This window comes from Myiozetetes cayanensis, unplaced genomic scaffold, assembly GCF_022539395.1.
Source record: "Myiozetetes cayanensis isolate MyiCay16 unplaced genomic scaffold, myiCay2020 scf4, whole genome shotgun sequence".
NCBI lineage: Eukaryota > Metazoa > Chordata > Aves > Passeriformes > Tyrannidae > Myiozetetes > Myiozetetes cayanensis.
The window spans coordinates 27,572,140-27,599,073 of record NW_026087631.1 but is presented as its reverse complement, the minus strand read 5'-3'; the positions used below and the strand labels follow the sequence as shown (position 1 = coordinate 27,599,073).

Below are 26,934 nucleotides of genomic sequence, written 5' to 3'. Positions count from 1 at the left end.
GCGTCTGTGTTAGACGTGTATGTATTTCCTCCCTAAAGAGAAACAAGAAAGTGAATGACTAGAGCAATGTCTTTGAGTGCTCCAAGGATGTCTCAACATACCTGTAGTGCAGCATGAAATAAGTCCAAGCTGACATTTGGTTCTTTAAAAAAAAAAAAAAAAAAAGGTATTAAAAATCTATATTGTTCTGTAAGTTTGCAAAGAAATGTTTACTCCCCCCACCCCCCACTGCTGACATTTTAAAACTACATTAAAGTCGTAATCTTTATTAATGTCTAGTAAATAAGTAGTATAGGGGTTTTGATGTATGGTTGTCTCAGACTATTAAAACAACAAAAATACATCTTGTAGTTAACATTTGTAATTTGAAAACTTTGTTTGGTAGTATTAATAAGAATGGATATAGACTTTGTAGTTTTAAACTATTGTTTTTAAGGAAGATGTGAGTTTTGTAATTCTTACTGCATGCTTTCTGTTCTTGCATGTTAGTGTAAATGACTTTGTCCTCTAAATCTTAAATTAGAATATTTCTTTTGCTAAAAATAAAGAAATATTGCAATCATTATACTGTAGTAATGTTTTTGAAACATGTCAGTTTTAAAAAAATGTATTAATGATGAGTATATATTTTTATTTATTTGGAATTCTGAAGTATGAAGGTAACATTAGTAAGGAATGTTTGTTTTATAATATGACTGTTTTCAAGTAATATTTACAAGGTAGATAAACTTTTTTTTTCTTTCCTGGTTTAGGTTTTATATTTACAGAAGAAGCATTTTTCTTCCCATTATTATGAAGTTGTTTCACAAGTCTGAATTTGTGTTTATAGGCAGTTGAATGGAAGTTATTTTTAACCTTGATGTCCAACCATTTTGTTTAAGTGTGGAAAGTTGTAGTTTGTAAGCAAGAATTGCAGTGTGTATCTCTTGTGTATGACTTTGGAGTGGGCGAGGGCAATCTATTTTTAAATTAAGAGTGGGGATTTATAAATTTAAGCTTCATGTGGTAAATACATCTTATTCATAGTGCACTTAAAATAGCAACCCTTTTTTGAATGCTAGGGTTGTTTTAGAAAAGCTTTCATAAAAAAAAATAAAGTGAGGGAACACTTAAATTTAGGGCAGAAAAAATGAAAGTTGAGTAAAGGTTTTCCTTGGAGATGCACTTCACAATCATTTATTTATTTATGTTTATTTTATGTTTTAGAAACATCTTACATTTGTAACGTACTTATTTTGTATTTACCTCTATTTATCATGTTTTTGAATTCCCAGACAATTTGGTTTGGATTACTGTTTCTAAACCTAGTAGTACTGGGTGAATACTTGCATTGGTTTGTTAATGGAACTCTTGCTATAACATTTTTTAAACAAAGGCTTTTAGATTATGAGTATCATAGAATCATAGAATTAGCTGGGTTGGAAGAGACCTCTGAGATCATCAAGTCCAACCCTTGATCCAACCCCACGAGATCATGGCACTCAGTGCCACATCCAACCTTGTCTTAAAAACCTCCAGGGACAGTGAATCCACCACCTCTCTGGGCAGGCCATTCCAATGCCTGATCACTCTCTCTGTAAAGAATTTCTTCTTTCTAATATCCAACCTAAACCTCCCCTGGCAGAGCTTAAGCCCGTGCCCTCTTGTCCTATTGCTGATTGCCTGAGAGAAGAGACCAACCCCCACCTGGCTACAACCTCCTTTCAGGGAGTTGTAGAGAGTGATGAGGTCTCCTCTGAGCCTCCTCTTCTCCAGACTAAACAACCCCAGCTCCCTCAGCCTCTCCTCAAGGACTTATACTCAGGTCCCTTCCCCAGCCTGGTTGCTTTTCTCTGGACCCGCTCCAGCACCTCAATATCCTTCCTGAACTGAGGGGCCCAGAACTGAACACAATTCTCAAGGTGTGGCCTCACCAGCGCTGAGTACAGGGGAAGGATCACTGCCCTGCTCCTGCTGGCCACACTGTTCTTGATGCAGGCCAGGATGCCATTGGCCTTCTTGGCCACCTGGGCACACTGCTGGCTCATGTTCAGCCTCCTGTCAATCAGGTTTCATGCTAGGTTTCATGTGCAAGCCCTGCTCAGCAATAACAAATACATCTCGGTGTTATCAGTGCTGTTTCCAGCACAAATCCAAAGCACAGCCCCATACTAGGAACTGTGGAGAACATGAACTCTATTCCAGCCAAAACCATTACATGAAGCTATTGGTACATGCTAGAGGAGTTTAGAGGATTGGGTCAGTTCAATGAAACATGGAATTTTTATAGGCAGAAATTATAAACCTAAACAGGAGTAATATAGTTTCTGGTTACTGATAACTTGACCAGGATGTTGGCACTGGCTGCATGGAATATACTGAAAGAGATAGGGAAGCAAGAAATACAGTGCTCTTTAAGTACAATAGTCACAGGAGGGAACAGTTACGGGAGAGCTTCACACTGGGATACAACTAAGGTGATATTTATAGAGTGTCAGTGATATGCAAGAACTGATTACGGAGCATGTAAGAGGAGGTTCCCCCAATGGTGTACTGCTGAGTGCAAAATTTGAGCACCTGTCAGTAAAAGAGGGTATTACATAGTGCAAATCAATATAAAAAATTAAGGAAAACCATCCCAAAACCAACCATAAAACATGCCCACACACCTGTTAGTGAGTGCAGCTTCAGGAATTAAGTAAAACAAAACAACTTATTGAAAAGAATGCAAATTCTACAATAAAGAAAATTAAATCCATGTAGTCAGTGGGAGATATTTATGGAAGAAGAGGAAACATACAATAAGAAAGATTTTAAAATGAGGCAAGTAGTTAACAAGCAAGTTAAACAAGTTGGTGAGCGAATCATTGGAGGCAAGAATGCGTCTATTAAAATTTGAAGTTCCAGTCAGGTGAACAAATCAGCCTCATAAAACAAATGCAACATTTAGGTATTTTGCATGTTTGTTTTTTGGTTTAATGTTTCTGTCCATGATCCATGGAATTATAGGACAGTAAGCCTTGGAAATGTGCTGGACAAAGTAACTGAAACAATGAGAATTTCTGGACACTTGAGTAGGATCCATTTGGAAAACGTGTTTGAAAACGGAATTATTTTGAAAGGATTAACAGTCATAGAAAAAATGTTTTTATGAATGAAGTCCATTTGGAATTCCAAAATATTTATTTAGAGCCATCCATTAAAAGCTGCTCAGGAGACTACACATTAGTAGTGTAAGAGAGACTATCTCTTCATGACCAGAAAACACTTTAAAGAATAGTAAACTAGTGGGAATGGATTGTCAGTTAAGTTTAGCATACAGAGTTACAGAAATCTTTTACATAATTTTGAAAACTTGTTGTTTAAGTAAGTGGTAATTATTTAACTTTTTTTTTTTATCTGTCATCCCTGTTAAGTGTATTATACAGTCCTTAATAGTTGGAATTTATTTTTTTGAAGACACCAGAAAATGATCTTTTTGCTTTGTATGCACTTAAATTTGTTGTTTCGCTGTCATATTTATCTGAAGAGGAATAGCATTTTATTATTGTTACATAAACAGGAAAGTAATTTTTGTGCTTTGGTGTTATAATAGTAATTATAGCTAATTATATGTGGAATAGTAATTTGCTTATTGGTGATATTGCTCTTCAATATGCTGCTGTATATTTAAGGTTAGTTTTATTTGATGCTTTTTAGTGTTTATTTCCTTTTATGTGCAGAGAACATCTTAAGGCATACTGGAAAAAAAATTAGTCAATTTTATTCAAGTTTAATTAATAAAATTAGTATATTTCTATATAGTTCTTATATGGTGAAGAAAGTTTAATTAGAGACATTACTTAGAAGCTGTGAGAGCATCAGCTCTTCGGGCACTTTTATTGTAAGGAAGCCATAGAATTATAGAATATTTGGTGCCAGAAGGGACCTCTCAAGGTCTTCTAAACCAACACCCCCTGCCATGGGCAGAGACGTCTTCTACTAGACTGGGTTGGTCAGACCCCATCCAGCCTGACCTTGAATGTTTCCAGGGATGTGGATCTTTCTTGTTAACACCTTTTGAGTATTGAAAGGATGCAGAGGGAGAGGCAGAATGGAACACCACACACACAAAACAGAAAGTTGTTTCTTAAAATTTGTATTTTTCACGTGTGAGAAGTTTGTGTTCAAAATGGGAGTAGGTGCAAATGTTAGTACGAAACATCAGTATATGTTAAGGGCTAAAATCCATTTTGTTTCCCAGAATCAATTTAGCTCTTGAGAAGAGGCTCTAAATTAAGTTTATCAGAATTCAGAAGCTCTTCAGAACTCTGTGATGCACTCTTATGTTGCCTGAAAAAATGACATACTAGCGAATGTTTTGGAAGAAAATGCCTGTTTGTCATATAAGCTCTTCCAGCTGATTTTAAGAACAAGAGGAAGAAATTGTGCTTTTTTTCCAAAGAAAGAGTTGATTTTATTCCTAGTTCCTCACTGATGGTTAATGATGAGGGAAAAGTAGTTCAGTCATTCCCTGAGGCTCTATCATGTCTTTTTGTGTAAGTTTTGCAAGTAAGAAGAGAGGTCTGTGTTCTTTCACCTTGTATCTGTAGGAGTGAAAGGGGATATGATTGATTTGTTTACAGCAGTATGTCCTTCTGAAGTAGATTTCTTACGTTTTTGTGAAAGGCATCTATTTGGGTATCCATTGAAATCTAGATACAAGAGGAGAAATTATCACTGATGTTGATGAATCCCAGTAATTAGAAAATTATTTTCAGTTTTCTGAACAATCTGGTTACACAGTTTAGCAGGCACAGCACAATATGGTCTTATTTAGATACTGTCAGTGCAGTACTAATTTTTTAACTACTTGTGCCCTTGAGCTTCACATTTTTTAGCAATACTACTTATCTGCAAGAACTTGAAAGTTGTAAACATAGAGGGACTTAATGACTTAGGCTGGTGCAAAGCAACACTCTAGGACAAAAAGCACAAAAGGTAAGTGACTATCTTCCAAAATACTGAGCAAACCAGCAGTGATGGTTTTACAGTAAATTTTACAGTATTTACAGTAAATGTGTTGTCATTCAGGTTTTTTTGTATAACCAAATTAGATGCAGATTTTAAGTGAACTGTTTGGTTTTGCACTAGCCTGTGCTTTACCATGTGTGTGCCTGATGGAATTTGTAGCACCACTATGCATAGCGTGCATGGAGGCAGCAGGTTCCTTGAAATTGTGTTCTCAATCGAAAGAGTGGGATCCTTTGAGGAACTTGGTTTTGGAATATTAATGCAGACCTCGTAATGTATGACCCATCTTAAAATATGTGTATTCCCTGACTAATGTGCGTATCTATCTATCTATCTATCTATCTATCTATCTATCTATCTATCTATCATCTCTATGGTGTATCATAATATGGTGTATTATGGTATATCTATATAGTGTATATATTATATATTTATGAGTCAAAATGCTATGTAATAGCACAAAAGAATTTCTTTAACTGAGGTTTTGTGTATAGTTTTATATAAAGCTTTGTAATGCTATATATAGTTTCATGTAACACAGATATTCAGAAGTGCTAAAGGGGAGAGATATGATTTATTGAAAAGTGAGTGAAAAATTATTACTACCTTAAAAGACCGTGTGTTTTTCATGCTGGGGATAATCATGCTTTTATGTGCAACTCAGCTTTCTTCTTCCGCAGTTGAGATTCTGAAGTTACTGCTTTAACCTTTAGAGTAGCCTAGTTGAAGTATGTGAAATTTTAGCTAAATATATTAATGAGTAGGATGCTGTGGTTTGAACTGAAAGTCTTTAAAGCTAAAACAGTGCTTCAGTGGTAAGAACAAAGAAGTGGGATTGAAGAGATTTGCAGTCTTTCATGATATTGTTTCAGATCAGGTATGTGACATGAAGCTGTTAAATCCGTCTTTGTAATGGAATAATATGGCACTTTTAGTAAAAACTGTGGAGGTTGGCTAGTGAAAATCAGAGCTACGTAATATGGTTTTAGCAGTATGAGCCTAAAAGTGTGACTTTCATGAAACACTTTTATAAATTAGAATCCAGAAGTCGATGTCAGGGCATGGGTTTGAACCTTGGCTTCCTTGAATCTAGGGTAATGAGAACCAGTAATGTAGAAACAATCATTATCGAGAAGTCTACATCTAGTTGCCACCTTCAGTTCATTATATGATATAATCTTCATGTCACTCCTGCATAAAGTCCTGACCAGTTTACTGATGGAAAGCATAAAAATGCTACACAGGAGAATGTGAGAGGGAGATGAGGACATTTTGTGAGAAACAGTCCTGCAAGACCCCCAGTGAAGCAGTGTGAGAAGGTGCTCCATGTTCTGGAGCAGTGACTCCTTTAGCCCTCCTACATGTTGAAGATCACTGTGGAGCTCCTTTCCACACTGCAGCCTCTGGAGATGCCCGGCAGGAATCTGCAGCCATGGAGAGCGTATGACAGTACAAGTTCCTGGAACTGTGGCCTGTGGAGGGGATCCCACACAGAAGCAGGTTTTCTGGCAGGAACTGTGGCTGTGTGGGATCCATCATGGAGTGTTTTTTTCCTGGTAGAATAAACTCATGTTGGAGATGCATATCAAGAACTGTATCCAGTAGGGGGATGCCACAGTGCAAGGGGGAAAAGCATGAGGAGGGAGTAGCAGCATAAAGGAGCTGTTTTAGAGTGACCTCAACCCTCATTCCCCATTCATCTGCTCCCTGAGAGAGGAGAGGAGGCGGAAGAGTTGAGTTTGTATGACAGTAACTAGTGAGTAGTCTCTTTAACTCGACCCTAATGTGAGCTTTTCCATGTAATGTTCCCACTGTCCTGTTGAGGAGAGGGCATGAGAGAGTGTCTGGATGGGTGTCTGACAGCCAGCCCAGGTCAGTGCAGCAGCATCGGTTTTCCCTGTAGCAGTTCAGTGTGTTACGCTTTGAGGTGTCTGTGCCAGGTACAAATCAGTAATTCCCATTTAGTGCCTGAACCTGTCCAAACAAAAGTTCCCATTGGAGACTGCCTTCGTTTTGGCTCAATTTTTAGCAAACAAATTTGATTTGCAGAGAAATTTCCCATTTCCCTGCAATTCTCTCATCTTTGCCTATGTGAATTTTTGAGGAGAGCTACTTTAGAGCCCTTGTACCTGTGACATACATCAACATGCCTGTGAATGAAAAAGCTTCATGATCCTACCCAGACAACTTACTGTTCTATGCACAGAGATACAGTTACTTCCTGAGTACTCTATCCTGAAGGACACTGTCAAAATTACCTGATTGCCTGGGTTCCTGTATGAATTAAAATGTGCTGTTTTCAGAGACTGAAAGTAATGCACACATTTTTGTTGAGCCTATGAGCCCAAATGAGTAAATACTCTGAATATTTTCTGACTCCTTTCAAAGCCCTTCTGGTTATCATTGCACTGTGCTTTGCACCTAATCTCAGGTGAGGCACATTTGAGTAGCTCAGTAGGACAGACTGTCTGTGATCAGGTATGTCAAGAAGATATGTGTTGCTTACAAATTCTTTATTCATTTCTTCAATTTCTTTTTTGTCTGTTGGATCAACCATGAATCACCGTCACCCAGTACTATTCAGAATCTGTAGAATTTTCTGTCTGTTCACGGTACTGGATGCATGTAAACTAGGTTTGATGTTATTTTCCTGTTACTTAGACATTATGTTCTTTGCTAATGCTCTGTTGTGGCACATTATAAGCAGAAGGATTAAAAATACTTGTTGGAATGCAGTATTTTATTCTTGCACATTATTGATCCATAAACACTTAAAGTCTATTGTGAGATTGCTGTTGAAAGACTGAGGAGCAAATTAAGAAACTGCACTTACAGAAGTCATCATTATAATGACAGGCAATTTAGTTTGAGGTAACTGGAGCAGTGAAGAATGCAATTCATCATATCAGCAAGTATCTTTACAAATTTTATTAGTCTGACAAGTGTTACACAGATCATCAAGGTCATTTCATAGTGAAGTTGGGATATTGTTTTCATGTTCTTCCAGCAGCAAGAGTGGTTTGAGTAAACTGCATGTCCAGTTCCCTGGGGTTTGTGCTGTGCAGTGATGAAGTGAGACAGAAAATAAAAACGTGTGCAAAATGAGGCAGTTGCTTTCCCCTACTTGTGTAGGGTACATTTTCAGGCTAACAGTTCTAACTTTGTGGGAAAATAGTCCTGTTAGTGACAGTCAGTGTCAAGTATTAAGTCTTCCTGTTCTTCCAGTTGCTGTTAAATGACTTTACCCCACTGAAGCACATTCCATGGGCCTTGGGTTGAGTATATTTGCACAGGGCACTTACTTGATCTATTTCTCACAAGAAAATTACAACCATACTTTGCAACAGTTGGAAACAGAAGTGCCTCACTTAGATAAGATCTCATTAAATCAAGCCCTCCAATTGGAAACAAAAAGGTTTATTAATATAATTGCAATTCTGATTTTCCTAATGTAAATTTTTCAGTATATAGCAAGGACGTTACCTGTTTTCTTCAAAAAGCAGTCTTTTCTTATTGTACTCCCTTGAAAACAATTACCCAGGAAGCTTTTGATGTTGCCACATACCCATTTTGGGGAGATACCAAATTTAGTACTTTCTCAACTATATATTTTTGGTTTTGGATCAGTTCCTACTATATATGTCTGAAGTCACTATGACTGCTACATAAGAGTCCCAGCTGGTGGGTGCAGTTGGTTTTGTAGGGGTTCTTTGTAATTTGGGGTTTTTTTGGTTTGTTCGTTAGGGTTTTTTACTTCTGCTTATCTCTTCAGACTCATCCAGTTCTTCATGAATAGTCGTGTTATTCTCATCTGTGTTGATTATACTCCCAAACTCGGCAGTGAAGTTCATTGTATTCTGCTTTTTGCAGATTGGATGTCCTTCTTAATAAAACTATGTACTACCTATTTCAAGACTGTTATTCTACTTGCTTGGAACTGTTCACCCAGCTGAATTGTTCTCCTTTTAGTCTAGGTCTTTGGTATCTCTGTTGTAGGTTGTTCCTTTTCTGTCTTAAAATTACTATATTAATTCCCATCTTCCTCAGTTTTATACCTTTTTTTGTGATATGCTGTGAAGGGTATTACTGACATAGATGTTGTTGCTATATCTTCTTCATCCAAGAAGACCCTTCCAAAAAGTTGTAAAAAATACTAAGATGCCAACTTGGCCGTGGCCTACTTTAGGTAAATGCGTGGTTCAGATTTTTCATTTACTTCTTTGTTCTTGTTTTTTTTTTCCCTTAAAATTTATTCTGGTAATTGTTTGAATAATTTATACTAAGGAGGTCAGAAGAAGAGAAATTGAGTTAATGAGTTTGCAGAGCCAAACACTAGCTCTTCAAATCTCATGTCAAGGTAATGAGACAAAGACAGCTAAGAGTCTGACTATCCAAGGATAAAGGAACAAGGTAGGAGATGACTTTTATAATTGTCCAGCTTGTCATTCTGATTTTTTTTTTGAAGAAAGAGGTTGCCAAGGAGAGCCCAAATAAGCTGATTCTGCAGATGTTACGAGGATGGGAGAATGAGTTGGGGGTGTATAAAGACAAGAAACAAAAATAAATTTCTCCAGATACTACATTAGGAATAGAAATAACTTAACTTTTCTTCTGTTTATACTTAGGGGGTAGGGAGAACTTCATTCTCGCAGTCTCTCTCTTTCTCTCCCCTGACCCCCAGCAAAAAGAAAATAAAAATTGCTGATGCAGTAGAACTGGAAGTCATTAAACAGTGTACTTGGGCACTACTGACAATTATTTGAGAGCTGACCTAATTGATTGCTTTGCCAGAAGCTGGAGATCTTGAAGATGCATTGATTATGCAGAGCATCGGATATTGTATAGTTTGCTGTTTTCACAAAATTGCAGCTGATTTGTGAAGGAATTCATCAAAAGATTTAGGAGGCAGGCAATAGTTTGTGTGTTTTTCAGTAAGGTAATGACTCATCTTCCCTTATCGATTGATATAGCTTGTTTTACAGCTCTGGCATAAAAGAGTTACTTTCCTGCTTGTAATTGTCATATTTTACCAACTGGGAGGGATGAGGTGAAGGTGAAGGGTGCTACACTGAGAAAGATTAGAAAGATTGGGGGAAAAAATTATTTGTTTTTTAAAGTCTTGTTGACCAGCTTGACTAGAGAAAATTACTTGATATGCCTGGGGGTTTTATGTGTCTGTTAATAACTGGGTTTATTTGTTTAAAGGTCTCTTGTTTTGGCCACCTTTGCATCTTTAGTTTGGATTTTTCCCCCCCTTTTTATTTATTTTTTTTTAACTATTAAACTTCCTTTACTTAGGTCAGAAGTTTTCTCGCTTTTACCATTCTGATTCTCTCCCCTGTCCTGCTCGATGAGGGATTCAGTGAGGGTCTGTGTAGTGTTTAGCTGCCTACTGGGGTTTTAAACCAGTACATACTGATTTACTAATTTAGGCAAAGTTGAAGAGCTTTAAAATTTACTCTTTTTTAACCTGCTGGCTTGTTCCTTACTTTTTGGTTTTGGAGTTTTTTTCCTCCTTTCCTTTTCTGTGATGACCTAGATACTAGCAGCAGTTTTTATCTTTTTATTTTCTGAATGTTCTGAGTTCTGGGAAGAGCAATCAGGTGTTTATTTTTCTTTTTTTAAAACTGAATTGCTGAACTTCAGCACCCTCTTGTGCTGGTCCTGCCATTATCATGCAGCCTGCAGGGCCTCATGCTCCTGTCAGCCATTTGGTTGTGGGTCTGTGAGGTAGGTGACAGATTTTCCCGTTTCATCTTGTCTGCATGGAGGTCTGGTTCTGCACTGAGGTTAATCAGGATTGTAGCCTGCTTCCAATCATAACTAATACAGCAGTCCCACTTGGATTTCTCATCAGCAAGGTGCTGTTCTTAAGTGCATGTGTGCAGTGATAGACTGACGCAGTCTGAGCAGGTGTGCCTTTAGACAATGTTCAAGGATTAAAAATCAAATCCAACTCATGTTCACATTCACATAATTATCACCTATTTGCTTCTGATACCCTTGGTAATGTGTCAGCCATAATTTTCTATACCAGTTTCAGGTTCTGCCTTGATAATGATGACAGAGAGAAACGTGAATTTCAGGTTTGTGTATCTGTGTGAATCTCTTGGTGCTGTATATTCCCACTCCTTTGCTTTCTTCTGTGTCAGTGAGGACCCTTCAGACATGATATGTCTTCCTATTTTAGCCTTTGGCCTTGGCATTTTAAAATTGTTTAATCTAGATGACAAAAAAGCAAAGGGCTATCATTAATATGTTTAAGTCCTCCCTGACTATATTTTATTTGTGCTTATTGCTACATGTTCTCAGGGACTTCTTACCTTCTGCATCCAGTCAGAATCTTCAGACTTAACTCTAATAGATCAAAATTAGTGATGTAAATTATACTGACCAGGTAGACTACTGTAAGTATAATTTTCTTACCAATAACTTCCTTGTTCACCCAGCTTTCAGAAAAGAAAAAATGAAGACTACTTTAAATATTATGAGAACAAATAAAGGACAACAAAAAAATCCCCATGTTTTTGTTCTGACAAATTACTTGGTGCAAAGGTCTGTTTAAGAAAACCCTAAACATCTCATAGAAATGTTTGTTATGAGGAGTTAGAGTAGATTGTCTTGCTACAAGCTATAAACACTTTTCTTTAGTGGTTTTTGGAGGAAATTGATTTTCCTTGCTATTGTGATTAGGACAAAGCAAAAGTTGTTTTTATTTGTTTGTTGTGGTTTTTGTTGTTTTGGGGTTTTTGTTTGTTTGTTTTTTTCTTGTTGATGTGCTTTTGTGGAAGTTATAAAAAATAACAGTTCAGTTTCTACTTTAACATTTTCAATTTTTTGTCACAAGATATAATAGTGCACCATTTGCAGCTGAACAAAAAGATGTATAAGGCATAAGGCAAAAACTCCGCAGAACTTCCACTTAAAAGTTGGTTTTTTTCCCTTACCTGGAGATGATTGTTTGCTAAAATCTATAAATTGGATTTCCATTGAAGTATGTGCAAGAATGTGTATATGTATCCTATGCAACATCAGTTTTCTTTTTTTTGAACGAAAGGGTGTTACTTGGGTCTGAGTCCTTGTGTACATGCATATTAAAGCTCTGTTTCTGCACCATTATTAATTTTTTTATTGTTGTTGCTGTGTTTGGAGGTTGCTCCTACCAGTTACTGCTGGTATCAAACTGTGATTGTAATGAAGTAGTCAATCACAGTAGCGAATGCTGAAGATTACCATTTTAATGAGTCATTTTCCTGCAACTTATCATTGTAGGCCGGTACTATTCATGTAATAACTCTCCCAGGGTGTAGCATGTTTACTTCTTACCATAAAATTTCACAGAGAAGCTGGTACCAATTTGTGAATGTAGGGACAAAACCCTAAAGCTGGTGTGAAGAGAGTCATGATGTCCAGGCTGTCCCACCAGTGTCTGTGCTGAGTAACCCATACCTCCACTGACTGCAGTGCTGAGTAGGTCAGAAAGTATGTAAGATGATATATTTCACACAAGTGCAAACCAGAAAGAACTATATTAAATGAGGTTCTCTTCCTTTTAGTCTCTTCATCATGTCTGATGCATTTCCAGTTTATAACTAACTTGTGCCTTATAGCTGGTTCTGCATCAGGTTGATAGAACATGTCAGTTGCTGTACTCATTGATCGGTCTAATGTAATAGTAGTTTATTTTAAGTTAAAAGTAGTGGTATTGAATGCAGTTCACTAAGGAAAAGAATTGTGACGAAAACCCTTTCCATTTTGGTTCTTATTGTCAAGTATTTCCTCGTAGTTGGAGTTCTGCTGTGTGAAGATCATTTATAAGTCAAACTGAAACCATTTCGATTTCTGTGCAATGTGTCTTGGTGTCACTGATTGTGAGCTTATACTACATTTCCCAAGCGCATCTGAACTTGTGATTCATATTACATGTGCTTTGAAAAAATGTTTCCTCCAGTTAGGATTTGGATTCTGGCTTTAACTGTTTCTTGTAGGCTAGAATAGAATGGAATATTACAGATTTTTCATTAATGAAACTTGAAGACTTCTAGTACTCAAAGCAGGATGAATAAACATGACTACTGAGTGCCTAATAACTTGTCTGTTAGCCAGTAATAAAGATAGATAGCATACCATGTCCATTAACCTGTATTACAAGAAACTTTATTTGCCTGCACATAAAATTATTTTTTTTTTCTTTTTGGATGGACTTTTCATAGGCAGAATGTGATTTTGTTTTAAGACCTTACAAAAAGAAAATCTGCAAGGCTGGTTACGTTTTCTAAATTCTCTGTTCTCCCTTGAGATACATTGAAATAACTTCAAGCGGTAACCTTATTTGTATCTGAAATTTCAGTGACAATCTGTGTTTTATTTTCTTCTTTGTTTTAAGAAGAATGGCTTATATTGCACAATTAAGTGTGTTACCCGGGAAGGCTAATATGTGAAGTTTTTAGAGCAAGGTATAACTATTTTAAGAAGCTCTTGTGGTATCCTAGTGAATGGTAATCCCCATTAAATGACTGGTACTTTTGTTTTGTGAGCTTAGCTGTAGAATGCTGTTTTTTAGATACTACATAGAGTAACTTAGTATTTTTTCCCTAAAATACCTTCTCTGTTTTCTCCTTGCATAGTAAAGTCATTGAAGTATAGAAAAAACACTTTATTATGAAATTACTTCCTTTGACCTATGCAGTTGTAGTCATAGTTGTTCTGTCTTCATGTTAACTTGTATTTACTACAATATGTAGGAAATTTTCTCATTTTAGTTCTGCAGTCTCCTGTGTGTAGTGGGAGACTTCTTACCAGTTAAAGAAGCCTGTGCTTCATATAGAAGAGTGTAATTTGCTTAAGATTTAAGACTTTTTCCTTCACCTTAGATAGTGTATCCCATAATTTGTAACATATGGCTTTAACTGGAGTCCATGTCATCAGAACCAAACAGTTCCCTGGATGAAATTTGTATTGGTGGATGGGGCAGAAAAAATTTTGCACCTGTGACCTATACTGGAATATTTGGAGGAAATTTTTGGTTTTCTATGCTTGTGACAGAAAAGAAAGAGATGAGTCTGTAAAACTCTTTGTATGAAATGCCATAGGATGGAAATTTATAGAAACTGGGTTGTAAGAAAGGTTTTTGGTATTTATGCCAACTTTCAGCATCTGCAGTAGCAATCTTGAGATGTTTGCTGGTGTCAGCCTTAGGTAAATACAACAGCTGATGGTATCAGCTTCATGATGTCTCACTGTATTTCCATTGTGTAGATTTATGTATGACCAGTATGAAACTGAAGAAAGGGTGGTTACTTGAAGAGTGGATGCTGTTGCTGAGATACCTTCACTGGGGTTTATGGTATAGAATGTATTGTGTCTATGTCACCATACATTTACTATGTGTATACATTACCTTACATTTTCAACTGCTACAAGAGTTTCCCCACTCATTAAAATTATGCTGTATCCATGAGACTTGAACAGGAATTTTGTAATTTTCCTGTTCTACTGAATGTTCCAAGTGTCATAACTTTACAAGAGAAAATGCTCACATTATTTTAAAATAACCAACCACGTGGCCTTCTGTGATGGGAGTGACTACATTTTTGTTAATGTACAAAAGCTTTAATGTGTGAAAATCTCAGAAACACTTGGTTCTGAGTTGATATTATATGATAGCGGTAAGAGTGTTGTCTAAGTTGGTATTTAAGTTGTTTACCTGAAATAAAAATAATAAGGGAATGATAGATTAGTTTTGCCCATGAGAGGGATATGACAACAAAACAAGGTTTTTTACGGTTGCAATGGTGTTTCTAATGAAAGGAACACGGATTTGTCAGATTCTTGACCAAGGAAATTAAAGAGTTTATCTGAGTATCTAGGAGGCATTCACAAGGTAATCAGATTAATGAGAAAATGAAACAATGCTTTTATGTGTGAAAATGACAATATTCTTGGGATAAAGCGAAAGGAAGTAGACTTGACAGTGTTTAATAGTTTATATGTCCAAGACCTCCACTATTTCTGAACATTAACCTTGCTCTTCTGGTTTTAGAGTGGAAACAGTCTGAGCACAAAGCAGTTGTTAGGTGAATGTGTACTGTAAAATCATCTTCCAGACCCTTTAAAAACCTTGAAGTTGTGGTAAACAGATAAATGTGCCAGAGTGTATGAATTTAGTGGGAATGTGTAAGATCAAATTGCACAGATTAACAGAAAATAAAAGTTAATTTCTTTAAAAAAGATTTTAAGTGGAAATGAGATCTGGTGAACAGTAAAGCTGTTGAATAAACTGGGGCTTTGTGTTGCTTTTTCTGCTCATAATACAGAATAGGAAATATGCTTGTACAGCTCTGGGGGCATTGAAAATGAAGATAATACAAAGACATCTTCTGTCCCAGAGAGGGTGAATATTTGATTCATAGACTTCTTTCATGTGGAGCAAATACTAAGTGTCTAGACTGCTAAGCCATCGACTTGTTTTGCAGTTATATGGGATTTTTTTTCTTCTTTTGTATTCAAAATGATACTAAATGAAAATACTTGATATGTATATCTTAGCATGTGGACTTGTTAGACTTTTTGATTCAGTATTATGAATAGCAAAAGAGAGTCAGGATAGTATTTTTAATTTTTAGAAATTATTATACATCCTTCTGCTTAAAAAAAATATGCTGAGAAACACTAAGTTTTCTCATAGCCTTTAGAGGATATACAGTATTCCTGATGTGTAGCTCTCATTACAGAATTTACGATATAATGGTACTCTCTATTTTAATTTTTTATTTTAATTTTCATGACATTTTGATGACTATCGAGTTACATATACATACTGTTTGGTGAAAGATGTTTTCTTTCAGAGCAGTATTTTGCCAGTCCAGAGTAAGTGCATTTTAATAATAAATTTTGCCTTTTGGTGAGAGGGCAATATTTTATAAGCTGAAGAATTGTTTTTACAATTTTATCTGCATTTTGCAAAAAATAAATTAGGATGAGTTGATAGTGCTGTTCAGTATAAGTGCATGTAAACTGCACTTTATGAAATTGTAAGGTATTGGGAATCAGATAATTTATATTGAGGACTGAGATTTGTTTTCTAACCCAGATGTTTAAACCAGTTCAAAGATAGTGGTTGTCTATAGATATTTATTGTTCCAAACTAAATATGTTCCAAGTGAGTTGTTTTGTTTAGTAATAACTAATGTGGAAGATAAAATAGATCAAAATAGTAAGAACAACGCATCTTTTGATGACTGTCATCATTAACAAAAAAGAGAATAAGATTAAGCAGTGATACTCAGTGCCACAGAAATGGAAGGAATACTTTGTACTGCCTTTAGCTTTGGTACTCAGAGTATCTTAACAATTATGTTTGAGTAATTAGGAAGACTTTGTATAGGCTTTTGCTAATATCAAGGTAAAACAAGAACACCATTGTTTATAGCCAGTTGTTCAATCCTCTTAAAAACGAGGCGTTGTAAGAGGGTGCCTGATAAAATTATTATTCCCTTGGGTACTGAACTGAGCATAGTGCAAAATTGTTAGGGTTTGTTTTCATACTTGTGACATTTTATGGTTGATGTTATCATAATGTGGATACATTCATGTCTGTCTTTCCCTCATGGGCAGTAGTGGTTTTAACTCCCAAACTGATGCGTAAGGGTGAAGGAAAGGATAGCAGTTCAATCCTCTTCCCTCTTTTCTTCCCCTCAGATGTGAGGCTGAGGTAGTACAGTGTTGTGAAGAGCCTCCTTTGAGTCCATGTTTTAATTGTTGTGTTGGTTTTTTGTGCTGTGAATTGTTGATTCTGATGAAATGGCTCTTATTGAAAGGTTCACCTTTATAATACAGGCTCGGCTTCAGTATTTCATGTATACATTTCAGCTTAAATGGTGAGATACATTTCAAGAAACAGGTTTCTGAAATAAAAAAGTTGATCTTAAAATACTGTAGAATTTTCATTTTCTTTGCTTGTAAAAAAAAAAAAAGTCAAGTTGGTTGATTAATTCATCCCTTTCACTTAATAATGAAACACATTTTACAACCACTGGTAAGCAGCAGTGTTTTGTTGTATGAAAGACTACACATTTGTTTTGTATAAAGATCTTTCTTTATAATTAAAAGAAACAATTCAAAGCTTTTAAACTGGGATTGTGAAAAAATTGAAGATCTAACCAAAACTTTAAAAATATATATTAAAAAGTGGGGAGATAATTTCTCTTTCAGTCAGATTGTTTCCTTCAAATATGAAAGAATAGAAATATTTATATTCTTCTTTTGAGTGCTCATAGAAGTAGTAGTGCTACTGCAAGTTAAAGCTGGCAGTTGTTGGATTTCTGTTTTGATTAATCAAATAGTTACACTAACTGAATATGAAGAAATATGTTGTTTGTCCAATGGCAGTTAGTTGAGCTTTGCCTTGCACTGTTCACTTACAAAATTTGGGTGTCCTAGGAACTTGAGTGTGATGACAGATTGTCTGTGCCTTATTTTTGTCAGTGTTCTGTAATTGCAGTATGGGGTCATGAATTAAATACATCTTTGCCAATAAAGATTACTTTGTCACACCTTTATGACAAATATAATGTAAGTTGACGCTTGTGGAAAGCAAGCAGTGTATCACTCCTATTGAATAGGATAAGTCTGTTCCAGTTAAAGTTTGAAATTAATCTTTTAAACATAAACTTCATTTTTCACCTTTTCTACCTTTTGTTTTCTGGGGGAGATAGAACAAAGGAGTCCTGTATTTATATATGAGCAACCTTTATTTGAGAGTATTTGTAAGAGTAGGTTTGTGCTGAATTCCCAAGTAATTTAAAATTAGTTGGCTTTTTATTCCTGTTCAATCTAATAATACAATATATTCCTAATAAATTATATTATTAAAATAAGGTTAGAAACCAATGCTAATGAGTGGCCTCGGTTTGTTTGATGGAACCTTAGGTTTAAATCTGTAAGTAAATACTTTGGGTTATTGCAGCCTCCTTTGGAAATTAATTTAAAAATGAAGTTGAATTTGTATTTGAATCTAAATGTGGTTAAATTGTAACAGAATTTACTCATGATTCCTTACTCATTGGACTAGGAAGGCATGTGTAATTGAAAATGTTTTTAAGTATATATTCTAGTTTAATAGTATAAAATTTAATAGTATTCTAATGTAATATTGTGATCTTTGTTTGACCCTCTGTTAAGAAGTAATTTTAAAAGTGTTAGTCAAAAGAGAGACAATGTCATCTTTACCTATGTGGCAGAGGGATCATCTGATCATTTTATTATAGAGGTAGCAAGGAAAATTTAGCCTAAGCAGGGAAAACCTATGTAAGTGCACACCTGTAATCGAGCATTTTCATTAAAAATTATTTCATTACTATGATTTAAAAAAAAATTATTCAATGATATTTAATGTTTTTGCTGCAGATAGAACAGTGGTGGCCTGACTACCATGTTTTACAGTAGATAGATATTTCTGCATATGAGCAATCTTGACTCTGTGTTTCATTTTTTGTATGTATTAAATCCTATTAAATTTAGTTTCAGAAGTCTTGGTAAAAAGGAGTTAAATGAAAACTATGCCTGAGTTTAGCTTAACTGCACACTGTGGTAGGCTATGACATGCGAGGATTCCAGGGAACACTGGTGAGGGAAAATGCACATTGAGTATGTATGTGATACATCAAACACATATTGTAGAGTGTAGCTATGTGCTTCATGCAAGGGCAGATTTCTAGTGGGCCTTAATCTGCAATAGATAATAATGCACAGGTGAGGCAAGAAATTCTAGGACTGAATTAGCAGATGAGCTTTTTGTAAACTTACCTATTTTCAAACATAAATTTTAGTAAGCCCTCCCTAACTCTTCCCTTCTTCCTGTGCTACCCCCAAAAAAAGTTTGCTAAAGCTAGTGTTTGACCAAGACAGATGAAGACTTATGGAGTAAGTAATTGGGAGAAAAGGGGTTTCTTCTACCCTTAGTGTTGACTTCTGCTGTGAATAATTGCATGTTACATTCATGGCAGACAGACTCTCTACTACTTTAGCAGAATTTATTGTTCTGAGGAATATTTTACCTATTTTTCAAACTTTTATTTATGTGTATTGCATGGAAAAGATTGCATATTAAGATCTACTTGGAGTGCAGTGCACCTGTTTTAATTAGAGAACACGGTGTTCTTTCTGTGCCAGTTGGTATTTATATTCCTATCTCTTTCAGCTATTTCTGTTTGAGCTTCTGTGAGTTTTTATTAATTGTGAGGCTTTTTAATTGGAATTCTGTATTGTTGTGCTTGTATTGTTGTACCTCAGACTTTCTTTTTGAATTATCATCTTGGCTTTTTCCTTTTTTCCACTTCCATTTATTGAATAGAATGTAAAATAAACTAATACTTATAGAATCTAATTCAGAGCAGACAAAATATTGAAGTCCTGTAAAACAATGCAGAATTGGAATTCATATATAATAGGCTGCAATAGATAAAAAGAAAATGATTAAACCATATCTCACTTATCATAGATCTTTTTGATAGGAGCAAAATCTGTGCCATTAGTTCCAGACCAGTGTATTTCCCATTCACAATGCTTTAGTGCATAACTTATAAATCTATCCTCATCATCCTACATTACTTTTTCAAAGCAAGACTGACACGAAGCAAGACAGGATGAATGAAAGTCAATGAAGGTCGACGAGACAATCCAATTACTAAAGATTCTTGGAAGAACAGTACTGGGATCTATAAAAGAATTGTGTGTGAATTTCTGTGTCTTTGTTGACCAAGGGTCATTTCTGTAGAACTGCAGTATATTTTATGTGGTTATCTGGCTTTAGAATATGCTAGTCTAATTTGGTTGTATAGTACATCAGAATGCAGTTGTTTAGAAATTTGTTAGTTTGCAAAAGCCGTATTTGTACTACATGTTTAATGCACCTGTTCTGTCTTCTGAGTAGTGAAGAAGAAAATGTAACATACAGTCACATACTGCACTATATGAGGAAGCGTTAGGATGCATAAGCATTGCATACGTGTCACTGCTAATTTTCCATGCGTTTTTTTCTTCAGTCACTTACTTTTCTTTAATTCTGCAGAATAGACCATTTCTTGTGAGTGTCAAACACCTTCATACAATAAGAGGATACTGTTTCTGGCTGCTACTGGTGGTAGAAACAGTGACTTGCATGTTTGAGTTTACATTTGAAAGTTCAAGTCTGTGTGTAAACCATCTATGCTAGACAATGCAGATATGAAATAGGAAGCAGTCTAGTTAAGCAGAAGAATAGTTGTTTTCAGTGTTACAAACCTTCTTGAGCTTGAAGTTAAACTTTGTTGCCTCTATTTCACCTAATGACAGAAGCAATTAGGTTGGAAAAGACCTCTGAAATCACAGAGTCCAACCTTTGACAAAACATCATCATGCTGTCAGCTAGACATTGCACCAACTGCCACACCCAGTCTTCCCTTATATAGATAGGGACAGGAATTAGTTATCCATCTTCAGTTATTCTAACTGAAGACTAGACAATTTTACTAGACTGTGATGCTACACTTAAATTTATAAATAAATTCCACATGTTCTTACTTTCCCCAACCCTTGCAAAAAGAAGAACAGAAAGACCTAATATAAATTTTAGTTTTTAACCTTCATTTAGATTACAGGTATTTTGATCTGATATTTCTGTGCATAATGTCCCATATTATGGCTTATGAGAAGCCATTGTAGTGAAATAGCAAATGTGCGTGTGTGTATGTATGTATATGTAAATATATATATACATATGTTCGTTTCCAACTACTACAGTTATAGAAGAGTGGGGTCATGTTAAAAGTGTCTAACCAAGCAGAGTGTCAACTGGCCTTCATTACAGGCTGTCTGGCTGGGAATCATGGAACTAAAAAATCAATTGCAATAGATGACATTGAGTCTGAAAAAGAACTGATGTATTCCTAGATACTGGTGTAGTAAAGAATGGTGACAGGAGGTTACAGTGTTGATTGAAAAAAATTTTACAATGTTTCCCAATAAAAGTTGAAGTCAACTTCTGCAGGTACTGGAGTTTTGTTGTCTAATGGCAAAGCGCATCTGCTAGTGAATTGGGTTTAAAGACAGTAACAATGCTAACAGTTCATAAGTCAAGATTTAAGAACAAATTGTTGTTTTCAGTAGCAAAATAAGTGTCTAAACTGGTGATTTCTACTACAGTAATTTTAAAGCATATTCAGGTAATGTCACACTACTTTTGCCTGGAAAATCATGAGGCTTGCCTGGCATACAGAGGTAACGAAGAATCTTTTTTCTGATTAGGTAGATAGTGCATACCTAACAAACACTGAAAAGGTTCACTGCTAATCTGTAAATAATTTAATATATATGGTCATAAGCTACTGTTACTAATTTGTATCAAAATTATGTTTCCTCAGATTTTGTTTAGAATACAAAAAATTCCATAGTATGAAAAGATGATATTTTAAGACATACTAATTTTATTATTTGCATTAAAAATGTTATTTTTTCAGGGTCTTTATGCACCTCAATGTTAGTTATATGTAAGAAATTGTATGTTAAAGTTGTAAGCTCTCTAATGAATTTGTGGTATTAGACATTTCTGATATTGATTGTTCATGGCTACATTTTCTTGCTAGCTAGGGCAAACCTGTCTGCAACAAAGAATCACGCTTCAATCTTCTGTAGAGAGAGTAGGCTAAGACAGTAACAGGATCTTTCTCTTAGATCATTAGCTGAATCAGGGGCTTAGTTTGTATTCTAGAGAGGAGGTAACTTTCTTTTTCACTACTGGTTTGGTTCTTGTAGCATAAGGCAAATCTGTAAGTCTTGGACCTGTGATAGTATTTTTCAAAGGCTTTTGGTAATCAATACCTTAAAAAACTTAAATGGTTTGTGTGGCTGTCCTCAGTTAAGAGGAATGTGCAAAACCAAAATTGGATGATTGTGTCAGATCAAATCAAAGAAGAAATTTCTTAATATACTGGTTTGTTTTTGTTCAAGTAGACAGACTTGGGACATGGGGCTGTGCAGATACCACATGATCAGTACCCAATTTGTGATTGAATCTGTTTAGCTGACCCCTAACCTTTTCATTTTGACTTGTTCTCAGTTTAATTGGGTTCTAAATACACAGTCCTGGAAGTCCTGCCTTTTACTTTTATTTGGTAGATGTGTCACAATGAGAATCTTTGCTCACTGAGAAGGTTTTGCTCTGAGAAAACTGCATTAGGTCTGTAACAATATTCGGTAACCCCAAACCAGTACAGATCTGATGTGATGTTTTATCTATAAGTCCATATCTCTGGGCTGTCTTTTCAAAAATTGTTTTGCCAGAGTCCTCATCAAGGTCACCAGATGCTGCCAGTGTGCAGTAAAGAGGCTTGTTGGGCCAGTTGGAACTGTGGCTAATGATGATCCACAGCACATCTGTGTATTCACCTGAGGCCCAGTTTTGGACTAGATATTTCAAAACTTGTTTTGATTTTTCGTTAAGGTGTCTTAAGTGTACCCATGCCAATATTACATTCTTCACAAAATTCACAGTATATTGTCCTTTTGAATATTTAGTCTCCTTACGAAGCGCTACATTTATACAATGCATTGTGTTTTATATTTAATATATATATTATTAAATATAGCAAACTTAATTTAAAATAACAAGTAGTTTTATAAATAAACAAAATCTCAATAATAAACTGGGTAACATCTCCATGCAGCTGATAAGTGGCACAATGATATATTACCATGAGATTACCAAGCCTTATGTGAGAAACAGATGTAATATAAATTTTAAGTTAAAACCATCAATTGCTTTATTTTAGTAAAAATGCTAAAAAAAAAGAAATATAAACTTAAGATAGCACACAATTTAAGTTCTTTATAGTCAGTGATGGGTATAGCATGAGTGTAAGGATGGCAATAACAAATTTGTGGTATTTTCATGTTTGTTATGTAGCTTATGAGAATAGTGGATAGAATGGTCTCCTGGGTTGTTTGCGCTTAAACAGGATGATGATAATACTTGACTTTGTGGCCATCATCTTCTCTTGTCTTGTGCTTCTTTTCCTCTAGGAATATGATCCCCCTCTGCCAAAAATCTTTTTTCTTCCTGGTTTTCGTGCAGATATAAGTGTTGACATAAATAAAAGTAGTGGTAATAATAGTAAAAGTATTAATGAGAAGCTTGCCATTAGAAATTGCTTAAACTGTATTAAGTATATGCTTATATCATTTATTCAACTATTGCCTGTTTATCTTTTCTGCAGGTGACAGATCAGTCAGTGAAAGCTTTTGCTGAACATTGTCCAGAGCTGCAGTATGTTGGTTTTATGGGCTGCTCTGTTACATCAAAAGGTGTCATTCACCTTACCAATGTGAGTATCATAACTACTTTCTTTAGTTAGTCATTAGTGTGTTTGACTGTAGCCAAGTTGTAGGTATCAGTCAGGATGAGTTTATATGTATGATTTGTAACATTGACATGGACAGAAACATGACACACTAAATGAACTTTGAATTATTTGAGCAGTCATTCAGATTTCACTGTGTAAAAACAGTGTATCAAAAATATAATCAAGGAGTTATACATTTTCTCAGAAGTAACAATGTTGTTTAGGTCAAACATCTTTAAAATGCCTAATTACAACAGATTCCATTGCAAACAAAACAAAATTCCATAATTGAAATGCAGAATTCTAATTGCAAGAGATTTGGACAGACCTCTTACTGCAACAGTGTACATACATTGTATGCATATATTCATCTTCATATTTAACATAGATAGTTTTACATATACACTTTATTTCCTTTCCTTTTACATAAGAGGAGTCATGTCTGGGAGAGCTAATATGAGTGAATCTGCAGAAAATAATGGAACTGTTCAGTAAAATGGATGCCTTGGGTGGGGTGGCAAACACCATAGTAATTAAAATTTGTAACTGAAAGTAAATTCAGGGACCACACAAACATGAAAATGGTTAAAGAGATCTTGAGGTGCCAAGCAGAGAATATATTAAATAAAGAACGGAATACGCCTGAAGAAAATAAAGGTTTTTTGATGCAGCTGTGCAGCTGTCCTATTGTTATACAGAAGCATTCAACGTGTCTGTAAAATACTTTCATCATTTTAGGGCTGCTTAGTAGCTGAAGATACAGAAGAATTGAAAACATTTTGGAACACGTACAAAAAGAAACAAAGTAGAGAAATTAATTTGAATGGTAAAGTTATAGGAGCTCAAAGGATGCCATTGGGAAAGGCATCCGGTATAATGAGGTGATGTGTAAAGGGGGTATATGTTAGTGGGAGAAAGAAATTATGCTATTATTGTCAAGTCATATGAAACCTATCTGCATATAACTATAGGTTGTATTTATATATACAACATCAATATAGGGCTTATGCTATGTTGTATTTCTTAGAAATATAATTTAACATAGGGTGTGTAGTACAAGGTTTATTGGAAATTTCCACACAGATCACTTTTCAGCTACATTCTTTGGTTACTGCATTGTTCTGGCCTAGATTTATTGAGTGTTTAATAGATGTCATATCCATCAACAAAGTGACTTTATAATCCCATTTATTAAAGAAAAGTCAAGATATTTATTTTTCTTATTAACATGTATTTCTGCTTTTTGTGTGTTTAATAATAATAAAGTATTAAAAATCCTGATTTACGTGGGAGTGACACTATTGAACGTAGTCCTTTAATAAATATTTAGGAGGCTGGTTATACTCTTCGTGTGTAATTACTTTGTAAGTAATTGGTGCATGTTGGAACTTGAGATGTGGGATTCCAGTTTCCTTCCCTCAAGCTGTATCTGTACAACTTTCTGTAGGCTATGAATGCTGCAAAGACAGTGTTGTGATGACTCTGAAAGTTAGGGGCTGTTTAACCTGGAGAAGAAAAGACTCAAGAGAGACCTTCTTGCAGCCTTTCTACCCTTAAAAGGGACTTAAAATCAAGATGGGTACAGGCTTTTTAGTAGGTCCTGTAGGAAACAGTAACATGATCTTTCACCACTGCGTCTGTCTTTTCCAGAATTTGTCTGTTGATGACATCACTTTTTGTTCCAACCATCATGTGTTTCACGTGGTTAGCTTTGTGTTGAGTACTTAACTCATACTTTATAACTGTTCAGTAATAATTCCAATCCCATCATCCTAGAGAGTGCAGAATCTGTTCTTTGCACTGTATGGCCTGCAAGTGTGTCCCGTAAGGCTGTGCAGAGCCATTTCCTTTCTGTCCTGCTTCCTGTGTGCAACCTGGAGATAACAGCAATGGCCTCGCTTGTGAAATTGCTTTGAGGCTGATGCATGTATAAAAATGGAGTGGTTTATTATGAGCGTATTTTCCCCCTGGTAATGTTAGCTGTCTTTAAAAATACTAGCACTTGAAAATTCTAAATTACAGTGCTGCTGCATCGCAGAGCTTTTTTAATAGCTAACTGTAGGGAATGGTAGTGAAAATGTTGTATATTCTAGAAAAAGAAGAAACATTCAGGGTTTATTTTCATTATTTTTCTACTGAACACAATGACAATAAAAAAAAATTTGCTTTTTGAGCAAGACCATGTCACCACACTGGTGCCTTTTTTTCTTGAAGTTGTTATTAAATACAAGAAATGCACCCAAAGGAAATAATAATTATTGGGTAAGATGAGAGGCACTGCTTGTACATACACAGGAAGAAAGGGGGAGGAGGAATGTGTGTGTGTGTATGCAATTCACAATTAGACTCACAGTTGAAACCATTGGTTTGTTATGATGACCTGAATGTTTCATTTGCCTTTGTAGCTCTAATGTGTGAAGCATTGTCACAGAAGATCTGAATTATTTGTACTACGACATCAGAAAAATTAGTCCAACATTTGTCGACTTTGTTTCTGTGGAGGAGGGAAAAACACGTACTGCATGTAGTGTTGTAGTTCATCTTCTGTTTTCAGCACATCTCTACCTGCTGTTTTCTTGTTTTATCTTTTTTCTCACTTGTTTTATTATTTACCTAGCTTTCCCTGTATGATTTTTTTTTCTTGTTTGCTCTCTTCCTCCCCTCCTCACATCCTTGTCTCTCAGAAGCTTATTCCTGATTATTTTTCCTTCGCTTCTCCTTTAAGTGTGATGAACTGTACAAATGTGAAAAGTACCTCTGCATGTTATGTGATTGTGTTGAAAACAGAACAACCAGATGGATAATTTTTATTCATTAACTAAGTGGGAATAAGAAACTGTATTCTAACTAGAGAAATGGTGATTTTTTATTTTATATCTCTGACCCCAAATGTGGTGGCATTTTCCTCCCCTGTTGTGGTAATTGCCTCTCAGCAGTTTAATGGTTGCACTTGTAATAGAATTTTAACAGCTGGCATCAGCAAACCTTGACATCTAGATGTAATTTTATTATGAAGCCACTTCCTTGGCTTCTTCCTTTAGTTTCTGATATGTATGCAAGAGTAATTGCTTTGTAGCAGTATAACTCGGTCTGTGCTCCTACGCCATGTACTGACAGACTGGTAAAGTTTATTACAAACATCTAAGTGTATAAATCCTTGTGCAGAAATTCCAGAGAAAACATTTCTAACTTACTCTGCTAATCACCAATGCATGAAGACAGTTTATCAAGGAACTATTTTTGGAGTAATGTGATCTTTAATCTTTCTTCATCTCATGGTTGTTATCTGAGAGTAATGTTCGATTCAACTTAGTGATACTTGTTTCTGAGCTGGTGGCCAATATGAGGTCAATCAAAATTCAGATTTATGGAGGAAATACTTAGTGCTTATTCAGTGCAGACATTACCAGCTTGACAGATATATAATGATAATGTACACATGACAGGACTGATTTTGCAATAACCTTCTCTAAACAGGGGTATTGTATGGTCTCTTTCTAGTAACTGATTAGTTTTGACACAAAGCGTTCTGCTTTATATTCCTTTTATGGTAATATTTCAACAT

At 35.5% G+C, this 26,934-nt stretch overlaps 1 protein-coding gene across 2 annotated transcripts in view; it reads left to right on the top strand.

Moving 5' to 3' along the window:
* Positions 1 to 26,934, top strand: part of FBXL17 (F-box and leucine rich repeat protein 17) — a 284,365-nt gene that overhangs the window by 61,179 nt on the left and 196,252 nt on the right. For both annotated transcript variants that reach the window (XM_050328407.1, XM_050328408.1), the window contains exon 5: positions 23,244 to 23,351. In XM_050328407.1, coding sequence (XP_050184364.1) covers positions 23,244 to 23,351 — 108 coding nt within the window. The remainder of the gene's footprint in view (positions 1 to 23,243; positions 23,352 to 26,934) is intronic.